Below are 15,522 nucleotides of genomic sequence, written 5' to 3'. Positions count from 1 at the left end.
TGCCATCTTCCCCTAATGCTTTCCTTGATGCACCAACCCAGTCTTAAGCGCCCTTTCTCTGGGCTCCTAAAGCATCCACATCATGCCACTAGTCACATTTTCTTGGGTTTATTCTGTGAACGTTTCAGTCTTCTCTGCTAGATTTTAACATCTTTGAGGGCAGAAAGCATGGCACATAGAGATGTTCAAAAAGATATGCTGAAGAGACATAGATTGCAGCAAGCACTTTTCCCTATTGTTTCACTTATTTGGGGTATGTACAGCTTCCTAGGATGGCTTTCAATTTACCTGTTCTGGAATTGCCGTTTCACTCAATAACAGGAATTTCCAACATTCTTTATCTAACAAATGCCATGATGCCCAATCCCCATGGTGATGATAAATATTCTGGCCTTTATATTTCCTTTGCTAGGTAGGCTACAGTTGTCACTGTTTCTTTTACTTTGAGAAGACTTAGATGAGGGTCCCTGGTTTCATGGATCCTAGCATAACTCCATTTTCCAGCTCTTTTTTCCCAGATTCTGTCCTTTTCTGCCCAATATCCGTACTCTTCCTAATGATAACAAGATTCTTTCCCTCAACACATTCTTGTATAAATGCCACAAAACTTTATTGTCTTTTCCTATTGTAAAATAATTCAGTAAACTATTTATCAGATGCTATTCCTCTCCTAGAATTGTGAGGTTTCTATTTTAAAATTCAAGTTCTGCAACTAAATATCTAGTTCCTCAAGCTCATGCTGATCACTTTGAATTTCATGTTTCATGTTGTTGTTTCCAGTGTAAGTTTGAGATTGTGTTCGCCTTGAAGACAAAGGACTATGCCAGGGTTAGATAGCATTTCTTTTGTATTTAATACAATGTTGACAAATATTGCATTAATTCTGGGCTAGGATAGTTTTTAAACAGCGATATGAAGTTCTTTTATCATAGACAGATGTAGTTCCATTTTATAATAAATATCTTTGGTTCTAAGACTTGCTTGGAGCAGGATACTTGGGTCATTCCACCACAGGTGGACTAAAATTAAGAGAACATTAATGTCAGCCAAGTGGGGAAATGATAGTAGTTTGGACTGGGGTGATGGAGGTGGTGAGAAGTGGAATGATTTGAGAAACTGAACTGTGATGGATTAGCTATAGGGGTGTGCATGTGTGTGGTGTGCTGGGCGGGAGAATTCATAGTTTGAATAACTGATAGATGGCAGCTCATTTCCAAAGAGACTTCTAGGTCAGAAAACTCAACTGCCTAGACAATATGGGGGATGCCACGGCCAATTTTGGCTCTTTGAATTCCTCTTTTGTAGCTGTCATGGAGATCCTACCCTGGGTTAGTTTCCTACTTTTGGACATACTCACCTTTCTTGGTTACAATCAGATTCCAATTCTTCTTTCCCCTAATCACTCTCAGTTCACCATCACTGGATTTGGGTTTTCCTGAACATCTTCAAATATTTAAGTACAATTATTTGGGATGTGCCATACCTTCAAATGGGTGATCTTTCCTATTCTAATGCTTTCTAATTTCATTTTTAGAAAGAAACCTAGTGAAAAAAAGTGCTGACTGAGGGTTTCACAGGACAATGGAAAACCCCCACCATGAGGAAGGCAAACTGCCTCCAAAAAAGTTGAGTTGTGGTTGCCACCACGAATTACTTGTTCATGAATAGTAACAAAAGATAACTTTCAGGAAAGGTCAAATGAAATTGTAATTTATAAATTAAAAGTTGAAAAGTCGTAAAAGAGTAAGCATTTTGGCACCCTCCTCTCTCCCTGTTGATTCAAAAACCTCTTAAGTTCCTCAGGTAAAATCTTTAACTGCCCCGCTTCCTAAGCAAGGTAAAGGCAAGGAGAGACTGGAAGAGGCAGACCACTCTATAATGACTAGTGGCAAGTTTAATAAGCAACAGAACTTAACAGAAGGCTTGTCTCGGGCAGCCACAAAACAGCCATCTCTGCACCCACCTGCTAGAATCTTTTGAGTTTATGCAGAGGCCTTAAGGGGATTTAAGGCACAAAACTGTCCCGTTGGTTTCAGTAACACATTACTCAGTCAAGGCAATGTCCTTCAAGTGGCTCCCCGTACAGGATCAGTGGGCAGAAGGTACTTTTCAAGGTCAGGGGAAAGGGTCTTGCCCGTGGTCACATCCTCTCCATGACCTTCTCCCACACTCCCTACGCTTAACTTCGTTAGGTGACTCTGATTCTGGTTTAAATGGAAGTTATGCTGAGCCTAGGGAACCTGAAGCGGGATTAGAGAAGGCTATGAAAAACCACGTGTCTTCCTACTGTAGAACGCGGGATAAGGAACGCCTTCGGGTCTTCGAGCCAGGTCTCTGCAGACGACTTCCAGAGAGGCGGAGGGGGTCGGGGACGAGAGGGAAGAGCACGCGCGACTGCAAAGGCCCGCCTCCGGAAGGTGCCGCACTGGACTTCCGGGGCCCCCTGGTCTTCCGGGTACTTCCGCCCTAGCCTCCAGTCGGCCAGTCACGCGGGAAGCCACGCCCATTTCACCGCTTCTCCGCCCAGTCGCTCTCCTCTGGCTACGACGGCAGCATGGCGGGCGCGGAATTGCGGGCAGCGCTGGAGCAGCGGCTCGGCGCCCTAGCCATCCATACGGAGGTCGTGGAGCACCCGGAGGTGAGGCGCTTCTGCCGGGACAGCCCTGCGGGAGAGGTGGGCTCCGCTGCGGCGTCTCTCGGGCGGGGCCGTGAAGACCAGATACCCCAGCGGTAAGGTGCCGCAGAAACGTACGTTCTAGGACATTTCCCAGGTTCCAGAGCACAAAAGGGGCCCGACAGAAACATCAAAGGCCTTTCGGGACTTTGATGTTATTGTGAGAAAACAGGGTTTTCCTCTTGGAGCGATTTGGTCACATTTCATTTTGAGAACTTCTGCATGTAAAAGTTGGGTCAGTGTGTCTTTATGGTGTAGATAACCTACCAGGCAGTAAACTGTCTCTGTAGTATCAACGATGTATCAGGCATCATGCATATAGCAGAACACCAAGCTTAGAGAGTTTGGTATGAACATGATTTCATGTATTGATGTGAGGATTTGCAAACATTTCACGGAACCAGTGTTAACTTGAATGGTGCAGAGGCATAGTAACATAGCTTGAGTAACAGTTAATGGTAATAGCCAAATATGGTGCTCTTCAAAGGGTAGACAAATACGTTAAAAATCTTCAACTTTACAAATTTAACATCAAAACTGGATCATTTTCTCTGACCTTCTTCCCTCCTATATAGTAAACCTAACTCTCCCCCTTCTTTACCTGTGCATATTGCCAGCTCTTCTGATGTTACTAGTCCGGGTCTCGTTCCTTGCCCGTGATCTCACTCTCATTGTGGTTATATATTTGTAAAGTGGAGGCTGTCACGTGGTCTGGATGTAATGGAATGCTAAGGATTAGGAATCTGGGCTGCTGTAGATTTTCAGTACCAAAAGTTTAAAGAAAAAAACAAAAAACACTTTAGGAGGAGTGCTTGGCCAGCACATTGGAAAAGAGAACTGGCCTAAGAGGTCTCGAGATGAGGGATTGAAACGGCAAGGTGTATTATTTCGTAATGGGCTGGGAATGGGTCCCTACCAATGACATCTGGGCATTGAGTACTCCCTAACGTTCACCCAGCAAGCAGAGTATGCGTACATGCATATTTTTTGAAGTTTTCATGTGATATTTTACAGGTGTTTACAGTTGAAGAAATGATGCCTCATATCCAACATTTGAAAGGCGCACATAGTAAGAACTTATTTCTTAAAGACAAGAAGAAAAAAGGCTATTGGCTGGTGACAGTTCTTCATGATAGACAAATTAATTTAAATGATCTTGCCAAGCAGTTAGGTGTTGGGAGTGGAAATCTTCGGTTTGCTGATGAAACAGCCATGCTAGAAAAACTAAAAGTTGGCCAAGGCTGTGCCACACCTTTGGCTCTCTTCTGTGATGATGGAGATGTGAAATTTGTTCTGGATTCAGCTTTTTTGGAAGGTGGGCATGAAAAGGTGTACTTTCATCCAATGACCAATGCTGCAACCATGGGATTGAGCCCTGAAGACTTTCTCACATTTGTGAAGAAGACTGGACATGATCCCATAATACTTAATTTTGATAAAAACAACTAATTGGGCTGATACTTAGAATACATTTATTTCTGAAAGCTGTTTTTCTTATTTGTAATTTATAAAAAGCATTAAAAGTGGTAAGAATATTTAGCACCTTGGTTTGGTGATTAAATCATTCTAGGAGGAACGTTTCATCTAAAAGGAGCTGGGTTTTTTTTTTTTAATTATTTATTTTTTAACTATTCTCTACACCCACGGTAGGGCTCAAATTTACAACCTTGAGATCCAGAGTCACATGCTCTACTGACTGAGCCGGCCAGGTGCCCTATAAAAAGCAGCTGCTTTTAAAAAGATATACTGAGGTAGTTTTAGTCAGTTCAGAGTCCACCTCCCATCCCCCATGAGCACTACTCATTACAGGAATGCCTTCAACAATTAATTAAGAGTAGATTAACAACAAAACTAAGGCTAGCTAAGATTATCTTACATTTTAGGGTGTTTACTGTACTTGAAAAAAGCAACTTGCAAAAACAGCATATATAAAACTATACATATATTGTACATACAGGGAAAAAATAAAAAGCAATATAGGAATATATTACATTGTTGATGGTGGTTATCTTTGGGGAATGAGGATTAAGGAAAGATTTGTTTAATCTTTTTGAGAGGTTAGAAATGTGACCATACTTGGAAAAATTTTTTCTGTCCTGTAGGCTGTATTAAATTTTACTTATCCCCTGCCCAATTATGGCATCTGAAACAGTGTAAGAACTCAGGATTATATATTGTCAGTTATATAGAAGCTAGTTCAGAATTGTGGAGTAACATACTTTTTCGCTTAAAACAAAACCATTAGTTGAAGGTCTGAGGTAGACTATACTACAGAAATAGTCTAGAGATCTCATCATGAAAATTCTCTTACAAGCAAAAGGGATAGTCGTGAGGTAACCATATTTTACTAAGTTTGGTCACTCAAAAGTAACTTCCATCTGGTAGTGATAGTGTAACCAATTTGTGTTACTAAAAGGCAAAATAAGTAAAAACGTTATTTCTTGATACATAGGATTAGAAGTTATAAGTCTACTCACGGCAGATTTTCTATAAAGAATGAATTTAAGAGCTGTGGAGTTAGTAAATATTGTCCATAAATGATAACTTATTCTAAGGCGCCATGTTACTTTTTGCCTGCTGTTTACGACATCTCTAAGAGGAAATTTTAGGTTGCTTTGCACATAAAATGAAGGTTTCATGAATAGAATCAAAGATTGAGGACAGTAGACAGTGCCTTTCCCATCTTATAACGAAAACAGTCTCAGAAAGACTAACCTGCCCCAGAATACACAACTGGTTGCCTCCTCTAACGTTCTGCCTCCCCAAAGTCTATAAATGAAAATGAAAGACACTGCTTTGTGCAATATATTATTGTATTTAAACCTATGTGGGGATTGACAGAACTGGTAAGATTCCATTCTGTTCCCAAACCAATACTCATCCCTAAAAGATTTAGAAAGAATCATCTAAACAAGGCTATGGGTTAGGTCTGAAAAAACGTTTTCCAGGGCAAAGGCAAAGGAAAGATAATACTTAGCTAGATTATATGTTACAGTTTTTAAATGATTTTAACCACTTGTTATAAAAATCACCTCTTTGTTTTATTTTTATATTAGTTGAAGTGAATGTTAAACCAACTTAATTTTTTAGGAGTAATAAAGTTAAAAACTAAAATGAAAAATAATGAAATGTTTTTAAAAGCAAATCAAACCAATGATGGTTTGTTTTGAACTGGCTTCCTGTGGCTGATAATAGGTATTACCAAGTAATAATCACTGCCATTCAACTCCAGATCCCTCAGTAGCATTATTTTTAAAGGAAATGTTACAGATTTATATTATTTGATTTGGTATTTAATAACAATTATAAGTACAATGGCAAACATTGAAAGAGAACCCTTAGTAGAAAAGAAAAAGACAATTTAAAATCAGGTTTTGTTAAAGGGTGTTATAAGTGCAACTTTATCCATAAGCATTCCTTTTAAGGCATTTTCATTGTTGTCCAAATATCTCAACATGTACATCAAGGTTTATTTCACAAAATGGGCTCCTTTTGTATTACTCATTCAAGGCTTAAAGAAAAAATACATCTCAGGACGAAGTGTAGCAGAAAAGAAAAACACAAAAATTCACTTTTCTCGTAAAAGTAACTTAAAATACAAAGTCATGTAGCATACATTACTCCTCATTGTAATTCCAGGTTTGGTACAGTATCTTTTTCACTTCCTGACATAAACTGTTAAGACAGTGCAGGCTGTAATACTTCATTTGTGAGGTGGCTGCAATTCTGTAATATGCACAGTGATTTTTTAATAGGCTCTTACCATGCCTTGCATGAAAGGTGCTACATACAAACCTGTTACATGAACTCTTTGGTAACCACCAGTTCAAAAATGTGGACCAAACCTTTCCACATTGCCAGATCTGAAAGCACTTTATTGGAGCTCTTTGTGGAAGCTATTACCCTGTATATTAATTCTGCAGTTTCCTAGTGGGGGGTTGGGTATTGATTTAGAACACAGCCAGATAAAAGCATGGCAGACCCCAGTCAGGAAAGTGGCCCCAGTAAGTTTCTAGGTAGCCATACTATTTTGTTTGGCAGAAGCAATTTATCAGGGAAAGGAGTGACTTCCTACTAAGTTTGCTTCTGAATCTTTTGGAGAAAGTAAAATATTCATGAGGTTATTATCTAGTCCTTTCTTGAAATGGTATGAAAAAGGTGATGAATATAATTGAGAATATTCCTACTTTCGTGGTTTTAAGTGTTCCCCCTTTGTCTCTAACTGCACTTTCTCAGGGTCAGCCTCCTTAGACTCAGTACTATATAGGCTGCCCCTAAGCATGTTGTACGTGAAGCAATAATGTGCTGGTTAAGTCAACAGGTTCTCTATTTTAGGACATTAGGGTTCTGGAGAGGTCAAGTTGTGGTATGATTCACTGTCACCGGGCCACTTCCTACTCATTAAATTCCAACTTGCAGTAAATGTCCTGGGATGTGTCCTAGTTGTGCAAATTAGATGCTAGTTAATATAAATCTAAGTTACCCACTTACTGTATTTGGCTAAAACATAACTTCTATATTTACTTTCAATTTATCCACCTAAAAATGAATTTACATTTTTTACATGCAAGTATCTCTAGACTGCCATGATGCCCATTATCAATTTGATACTTGAATCTAGGGAGTCACGATGGAGAGATGTTTCAAAATCTAGAGAGTAAGTTTTAAATATGTCTGTTGTGCAATAGTTGTATTTTAGTAAGAATCCTTTGTATTTACATTTACATAGCACCTTTCATCCAAGAGTTTAAAAGTGATTTAATTTTACAGCATTATTTGGCGGTAAAATCTAAGTTAATGGTGGCATTAAGTTACGTAAGCCCAAGTTCTCTAAATTGCTTTTTAATTTCTGGTCAACTATACATGCTGTCTTTCTTTTCATTAAATCTTTCTGAAAGTAGACTATGAACACAATACTGCTAACTGGCCTACCAAAAAGAGAGAGGGAGAGGGAGAGAGAGAGAGAGGGAAGGGGGGTGGGAGAGACACACACAGTCTCATGGCTACTAGGTTAGTGATGAAACACATAGTTCCTAAACCACACACTATGAATATGGAATTATTCCAAAAAGATTTTTAGAGCTGGTAATGAGAGCCTAAGAAGTATACTGTTTAAATAAAAAAGTCATTATCTTTCTCATTTCAGACCTTTAAGATTATTCTGATATTTATGTTAAATAATGAATTTGCATTAATATCAATGCATTTTTTGATTTCATAAGAAAATAAAACTGTGATATAAAATTGGAGCTACAAAAAAACTGATGTTTCCCTGGGTTAACTAAATCTACTTTTTTTGTGCTTCTTTCAGATGTTTAAGGTAACAAATGCATACAAATATTTCAAAAGTACCAATAACAGTTACCAATTTTAATGTAATATTATAAAGGACAAAAACAGAAAAGTTCTTATTAATACGTGATAACCTTAAAAATAAATGAGTTCCTGGCAAAATGCAGATCATAGTAAATTATTTACATTTTTTTTTTGCCATAAGAAAACTTCTTAAGCAACAGTCAGCTCTCATGTTAAAAAAACAAACACACATACATAACCCAATACTAAAGAAGGGAAATGAATTTAAAACACAACAGCATTATCTTGGGAATGCAATTTGCTGGAAAACCACCTTACTAAAAAAGTTTCAGAAAAACACTCTTTTTAATTACCTTGGATCCAGGTGTGAATGCTTAGTGTTGCTTAAAGGGGAATACGGGAAGATTAATATTACTGTAAATTTTTTATAGCTCCTATTTTTCAGATTTATCTTCATAAACTGAATTTCTTTTGCAGTGCATCAAAATAATTGGTTAAAAAAAAGGAAAGGATACCAACACATGCAGTCTGCTAACCAAATAAGGCTCTGACATGCCAAAACAATGTTCTCTGTATCATGATATATAGTACATTCCACAACATACTACAGCATTTAATTTAGATTTACACAACTAAATATAAATGGCTAGATTTTGGCTAATACTTAGCAGAAGCATTAAGCAAACATGGATAAATTCATAAACAAATGACGAAAGAAGTAGATTGTTCTTGGAGTACTTCTTGGAATCTTAAAACACTTGGTCCTTAGTGAGAGAACATCCTTTATTCAGTAGATCTTATCAATACAATGTATAGTAAGTCCTAAAACCTTCTAAAAATTTTGGCAGTTGACTCCAGTAGTGCTCCTTGATTCAAGGAAGGAATGAAGGTTTTGTATTTCTTGCCTGCTCTAGTCACGAAGGATTGTTTAAAGTCTCCTTAAAGATTTTTAAAATGATTCCTATAGTTGGGTGTCTTGTTACTTCAGAAATAAAGGCTTCACACTGAGAAACTGAAGGACACTTTTCTCTCTGTATTTAGTTGGAAGGTAGAAAGAAGAAAGAAAATATAAGAAAAGCTTGAAGATAAGAGAGAGATAAAATACAGAGTAGCCACTATAAGAACAACATGCACCAGATATTTCTTCTATAGGAACGAGAGAGTGACAGAAAGTCAGAGACAATTTTTCTTTGAGTGGCTCTTCATACAAAAGGTATTTAATTTATTGTTTGTTCTCAATTATCAAAAACATTGTGGGAAAGTTGTATTCCTTCCAAAAAAAAGAAAAAGACTTCAGATTAAAAAAGGAATTCCTAAAACATAATTCACAAGTAAAATTAAGTTCTCCCTCTCAAAAAAAAAAATTAAGTTTAAGAAAAAAAGAAAAATAATATTTAAAGGTTTGTTTCCTGCACTGACAGGCAAAAACTTATAGCAATCAATCTTGCTTGACTAGTAAGTAGGACAGAAAGTCATGAATAAGCAAGCAATATTTACATCTGTTAATGCAATGTGCACTTGTTCTTATAAGTAACTCGGTTAGTTTGTATAAATGAGACTAATCTCATTTACATTTTAAGCAAGAAACTCACCACTTGGCCCACATGTCATGTAGTGGGTAATAGAATTAGGAGCTTTGTTGCTCCCTAGACCTGCTTTTTGAATTTCTGCTTTCTTGTACTTTGTCCACATCTGCAGGAGAAAAGCATTTCAAGTTATTTAATCAAAGGATAAGCATAATATAATTCATGAAGTTAAGAAACTAATGAGCTCTTGTTGAGTAGGGCAAGGAGAAAGAATCTAACTGGGAAATTTACTAATCTGATAGGTATCTTATTACTTAAAGACTGACTGTTGTATTTTAAAAGCCAGAAATAATATACTTATGTCCTTTTAGTAGCATCAGATAGGTTTACTATGTTTATTTACTAAATAGTCACAAATAGTTTTAAAGTACAAAATAATCTTGCATGCAGCCACAGAAACATCCACAATGAAATATTTGTTTTATTAACTGAGAAAAATTATGCCTGCTTTCACTGTTAAACCTAAAACTGCTTTGGTCAAAGGGGACCCAATGCCTAACAATGTCAGTTTACAATGTCACACAAATAATGAGGGTATGATTTCTAAAAACCCAGGGGAGGAATGTGAATGCTACTCAGTTTCATCTAAAATCAGGGTACTGAATCTCCAAATAGTTTTCCAAATATTCCTTTATGAAATCGTAGGATATTTATAGAGGTGTCTTAAAGGAAAAAAGTGCAGCTGCTCAATTGAGTCAGAGTTGGTTAATTTTATCTTTAAAAACAATAACAAAAATGTTAAAATACTGGGGCATCTTTTTAAGACTTGTTTAGCAAGTAGATGCTGATTTTTGAAGTTTGGGAAGCACTGGCTGTAGATGATTTCTATGGTTTTTCCCATGCTAAAAATTTGATTCCAAGTGTTATGAACTGGTATTTTGAGAAAATTTTATGACTCCACAGCTGGTGATAGTCTCTGGAGGAAGTCTAGCCTGTATTCTCACAGACAATCCACTCCACGGCTGGTGATAGTCTCTGGAGGAAGTCTAGCCTGTATTCTCACAGACAATCCTCAAGACACATGGACATGGTATGGATCTGTCTTACATGCACAGTGTATATGTTCCTTGTGAAAACATGTTATACTATAAACTACAGCCATTTGTAATGGAAATACTGTTTTCCTGTAAGTCTAATTCTGTAAAATAACCACACAGTTTTAACATAATAGGACATGATTTCTCAATATAGTTTGCATAAATAAATTTTTTAAATTTAAAGTGTACGGCCAGATTTGTAATCTCTAAAGAGTTGAAATGGTTATAAAATAATTCTTGACTCAAAGTGGAAAAGAAGTAACACTAATTATTACATTTTAATCATATGTGGCCCCCATCTAATCTCACTTATATTTACCAATAAGTTTTATTATTAGGTTATAAAAAAAGAAGAGAAGCCAAAAAACATTTTTAATGTTAGGGCTGACAGTGAAACAACTGACAATAAAATAGATGTATTCATGGACAAAATATATTAGGTGGTACTAAAAAAATATGAAAATTTTCTGATTGTGCTTATGTGATTATCTGCAGTAGAACTGTTTTTAGTAATAGCTGGCTGTGAGAAAAGAAGCACAGTCAAAGATAAAAATGGAGAGGGCCTAGCCCCCACAACGATCTTGTTTAAGTACTAGAGAATGGCTTAATTTAAAGGATAGAAATTGCGTTAAGCAAAGATTCTCTATGGATTCTATTTCCTTTGGTCCAGTTAATAAGAATAATAATTTAATGTAACAACATGTATAAAATAGTGATTTCCTCCCCATTTAGAAAGTTACATTTCAAAGCATTCCTTTCCAGATGCCAGACTAAGTTATTAGCAGTAATATTTAGGCTGAATCAAAATGGCAAAAACATTCCAGAAAAAGAGCTAAGATCTACTCCTCCAGAAGTAAGTGAATCAGGGTTATGGCTTTGTTTTGTTTTGTTTTGTTTGTTTGTTTGTTTTTTTAATTCTGGGAGTCAGAGATTCAAGTTTAGCTGATTCTGCTTTAAAAGTGCTATAACCACAGCAAGATAATTTTAAAAGTTTATGACACTGCAGTTAGAGTTCGAAAATATTTTCTTTATCTTATATGGTTATTTTTTTAGCTAAAAGTTTGTATTAATTTGTAGTTCTAAAATTTGTTCCACTAAAAACACACTTGTTCATTTAAATTCTGATGTTAATTTTATTTTAGCACAGTATACTCATTTAAAAAGCTGTTTTAAGGACAAACACATAAAATTTAATAAATAGATTATAGAAGCAACAGTCTTCACTACTTTGTAAACTTACTACCTTTTTTGAACAGAGGTAAAAATGCAAATTTCCAACACATTGAGTATGATTTATTATCTTTGACTCTATATAAAAAAAGAACTGGCAAAAGTAATGTATTAACTGATTCCAAGTAAAAAAGTCATCTTAAAGGAAAGATGGTCCTTGAGTTCTTACATTTATCAGATAAAGAAAAGTGAAGAAACAGAATTAATACAAATGCTCCTAGTCACTTTATAAGTAACATGTAAATCTGGCGGGGTTTTTAAAGAATTATGTGTTACTATAAATTTATGAGTGTTAACAATGTTTTAAATCTGAACAGTTTTGTAAATATGGGCAATAGTTAATATTTGCTACAGGAAGTGTTAATGGAGTTATTGACTATTTCCTTGAAAATAAAACAGCAGGACAGAAGACATAGTTAAATGGCGAAAGAAAATGACATCTTTTTAACATAGTTTCCTTAACACTGTACATGTGCAATAGGAAGTGCACATTCTGGGTGAGGGAAGGAATGAAGAGTGAAGGACAAGGAGAGGGAGGGAAGGGGAGCAAAGAGGAGGGAGGGAGAAAATGAGCATTCTTTTTGGGGAGCAACAAAGTAAATATGACTTGGAAATGCCTTCTTGGTAATTATAGCATGCAACTATTTTAATATGCTTCCAGGTATCAAAGTAACAATCTTGTATCAGGTGACAAGAAATGTGAAAGAAGAGCATGTATTGTTAAGGTTTTTAAAGTCATGCAGAAAATGTACAATGCAATTAATATTTCATGCAGGCTTTGGTATGGTTACACATTCATATTTATACACATGCCATCATGTACAAGTGAATACTATGCCACAATTTAAAAATAAAAATATAAGCCTAGCCAAATTATACTTTTCAACAGCAGCTTTTCAAATCAGATTAGAGAAGCACGGTGCATATCAAGTAACATCAGTATTATATTGTGCAGTTTTGATCAAACACAACCATATTCATACCAAACAGTCTGATTATCCTCAGAAACCAACAATGCAGCTTCTGTGTCATCAGGATGGAAGCATGCAGGAGTGATAAGATTATTGCTACCTGCAGAAGACTGTGGGTTACTGTTACTAGGGTTCTGATTATCAGAAAACTGTTCGTTATCTTTCTTTGCAGCTTTATCTAAAGAGGCAGAAGCCTGGTCAGTTACTCTTGTGATTGGCCTGGGAGGTAACCCACTTATGTTACTAACTAGTTCTGTATTCAGGGATAAAAATGGCTGAGATGGATGAGCCACAGTAAATGACTCTCCACTATCTTCAGCTGATATTCCAAGTGCATCATTAGACATATTAATAATGGCAAAAGTTTGGTTTAGAAATTGTGACTTTTCTGTTCTTGACTTTCTAGCCTGGGCATAGAGAGACTTGGATTTACGTGTAGCTAAATCATTTTGCACATGAGATCCTACAGCATGGGTTGGACTGTGAAGTGTGTAAGAGGACCACTGGTGTAAAAGGTACTCACTAGATGCTGCAGTGATGCTGCTATCAGCAGTAGCTGGTGGTGAATCAACTGACATAGGTAGTCTACTGTCCTTGGTCAAAAAATCATGGATGCTTGTCCTTCGAGTAGTTCCTTCGGCAGTAGAGATCACACTGCTTGCACGAGGTAAAGTGGCGTAAGGATTACTATCTTTTGATTGTCGTGACAGAGAAGTTTCTTTTACTAATTTTATCTTTCCTTGAGTGCCTAGTGTAGGTTTTCCTGGAGAGCTAATGAAGTAGGCATCTTCAGTCTTTCGAGGACTGGGTCTCACAAATTGTTCAGGCTTACTTGTCCGTCTATCGTAGAAGTCTCCTGGGGTTTTTCCACTTACTGACCTGGCCAGACCACAGCTAACTGGTTTGTTTTTTCCCAGAAAGTCAGAAGAAACAGACAAACTTTTCATTACTTCATCTAAAAGATTCTCTTGACTTGAGGACTTTATCTGTTAAAAAAGATATCACAACAGATTAGTGAATGCAGCCAAGCTTTTACTTTCCTGATATATTAGATTGTATGATATAAAACTAAGCACCCCTTAACTTAAAAAGAAGCTCTATAGTTCAGTCACAGAAATTTAACTTGCAGTGTCGATCTAAATTAAGGTCCTACCAGGTAAAACTAACCTGTATTGAGGTAAGCTTGTTGCTTTCTTCCAAAAACTGTTGTAGAGTAACAACTTCACTTCCAGGGGAACCAGTTTTGATCTTGTGATGTGCTCGACTCTCTAATGAATCAGGCATTTTGTGCTGGAGCATTGGACTTGATCTGGTCTGTCTTTTCAAGTACTGGATTGGACTGCTACCACTGCTGGACCAAGTCTCATGATCATGAAGCAGGCTAAATTCTCCACTGCTGTGGCTTTGTGGCCTGCTTTGGATATTAACTGCACCTGCTTTTGGAGTAAATGGTGTGTTAAGAGTTCGGTAACAGAAATGAGACTAAAACTAAGTAATAACTTTTGTTGACTGGATTCTTATGAATAGCTAAACTAACTTTCAAGCTTTATTTAGAAATGCTTAGTAGACTGTGTTCATCTTTCATCAGTCTAACATTGTCTATCCTAGTCTCATTTTGACAAATATTTTGAGTTCTACAAGGGCAAATACTTGCTTTCACCACTACACTCAGAGCCAAACTACAAAGCAGGCACTCAGTACATTCGATGAATGAGTGAATAAAAAAATAAGTTAAGTAATACATTTTTAAAAATTCAGGTTCAAGTAACTGTAACACACCTCAATTTAGAACAAAATATGATTATATGAATTTTAAATTATTTCAGAATGTTAAAACCAGAATACAAATTCAGAAGTTAAAGATTCTAATTCTTTGCCTCTCTATGAAATCTTCATTCCTTACTTGAAGGTTTCTCTGTTCATCCTGAATGAATAAACGTAAAGAAATTTTCCTAAAATTTAAATAGCAGGCATATAAAAGAAAATCAATGGAGATATGATATACTTAGCTAGCTGTAGTAAAAACACAAAATCAAATATGTTGTATATTTTATTCTTTAATGTCTGAATCATCTGATTGTTCCTGCTTTCCACTGTTGGCATATGGCTATATAACCTTATTTAATTTTTTTTTAAAGATTTTATTTATTTATTTGACAGAGAGAGATACAGCAAGAGAGGGAACACTAGCAGGGGGAGTGGGAGAGAGAAAGAAGCAAGGCTTCTCGCTGAGCAGGGAGCTCGATGTGGGGCTCAATCCCAGGACCCTGCGATCATGACCTGAGCTGAAGGCAGATGCTTAACGACTGAGCCACCCAGGCACCCCATATATAGCCTTAAAAGACTCAAATGAGGTTGAGCAACTGTACAGGATGCACATTACTAGTTCTGGATAAAAGCTCCCTAATGTTTAATGCTATTCCTTATGTGGATTCTAATTGATACCAAACTGCAAAGAAATAGTATCAAGATGGAAAATACAACTTTCCATGGTTTCCTAATCATAGGGTCATGAAAGAATTTGGCTCAAGTTATATAACATTTTATTAAAAAGATTTTCTTAAATTTTCAAATCAGGAAAGAAATACTTCATATTTTTAAACTAAACTTTTCTACTGGATATAAGAACATGATTATAAAAATAAAAAAATAATCCCTTCTTGAGATCAGATTTTTCAGACCACTGCAACAGAGTCATAGCATTAATG

At 36.4% G+C, this 15,522-nt stretch overlaps 2 protein-coding genes across 8 annotated transcripts in view; one reads left to right on the top strand and one right to left on the bottom strand.

The window, feature by feature from the left end:
* Positions 1-2,486: 2,486 nt before the first annotated feature.
* LOC113937159 (prolyl-tRNA synthetase associated domain-containing protein 1) lies at positions 2,487-4,209 on the top strand. Of its 3 annotated transcripts, none has more exons than XM_027620951.1 (2): positions 2,487-2,638; positions 3,689-4,209. In XM_027620951.1, the coding sequence occupies exons 1-2, from the start codon at positions 2,555-2,557 to the stop codon at positions 4,121-4,123; spliced, it is 519 nt and encodes a 172-aa protein (XP_027476752.1). In that variant the 5' UTR covers positions 2,487-2,554; the 3' UTR covers positions 4,124-4,209. The 3 variants fall into 3 exon arrangements, 1 of the variants encoding a protein (XP_027476752.1); XR_003524519.1 differs by having other exon boundaries at positions 2,489-2,730; positions 3,689-3,826; XR_003524520.1 differs by having other exon boundaries at positions 2,497-2,748; positions 3,689-3,827.
* A 110-nt stretch (positions 4,210-4,319) lies between these two features.
* The window catches only part of CCDC88A (coiled-coil domain containing 88A), a 118,409-nt gene continuing 107,206 nt past the window's right edge, over positions 4,320-15,522 (bottom strand). For 3 of the 5 annotated variants that reach the window (XM_027620946.2, XM_027620948.2, XM_027620949.2), the window contains 4 exons: positions 13,982-14,250; positions 13,338-13,800; positions 9,583-9,682; positions 4,320-9,021 (listed from right to left, as the gene is read on the bottom strand). In XM_027620946.2, coding sequence (XP_027476747.1) covers positions 9,618-9,682; positions 13,338-13,800; positions 13,982-14,250 — 797 coding nt within the window. In that variant the 3' untranslated portion in view covers positions 4,320-9,021; positions 9,583-9,617. Of the gene's footprint in view, positions 9,022-9,582; positions 9,683-11,740; positions 13,801-13,981; positions 14,251-15,522 lie in introns of those variants that run through there. The other 2 variants (XM_027620947.2, XM_027620945.2) reach the window with 2 other exon arrangements.

This window comes from Zalophus californianus, chromosome 8, assembly GCF_009762305.2.
Source record: "Zalophus californianus isolate mZalCal1 chromosome 8, mZalCal1.pri.v2, whole genome shotgun sequence".
Taxonomy (NCBI): Eukaryota; Metazoa; Chordata; class Mammalia; order Carnivora; family Otariidae; genus Zalophus; species Zalophus californianus.
Note: the sequence above shows the minus strand (reverse complement) of the source record. Positions and strands in the feature narration are given on the sequence as shown.

Excerpts from the sequence above, each read along its gene's own strand:
- LOC113937159 (XM_027620951.1), top strand. The coding sequence starts at position 2,555 with ATGGCGGGCGCGGAATTGCGGGCAGCGCTGGAGCAGCGGCTCGGCGCC. Across the intron at positions 2,639-3,688 it reads AGGTCGTGGAGCACCCGGAG|GTGTTTACAGTTGAAGAAAT; the intron begins GTGAGGCGCTTC and ends GATATTTTACAG.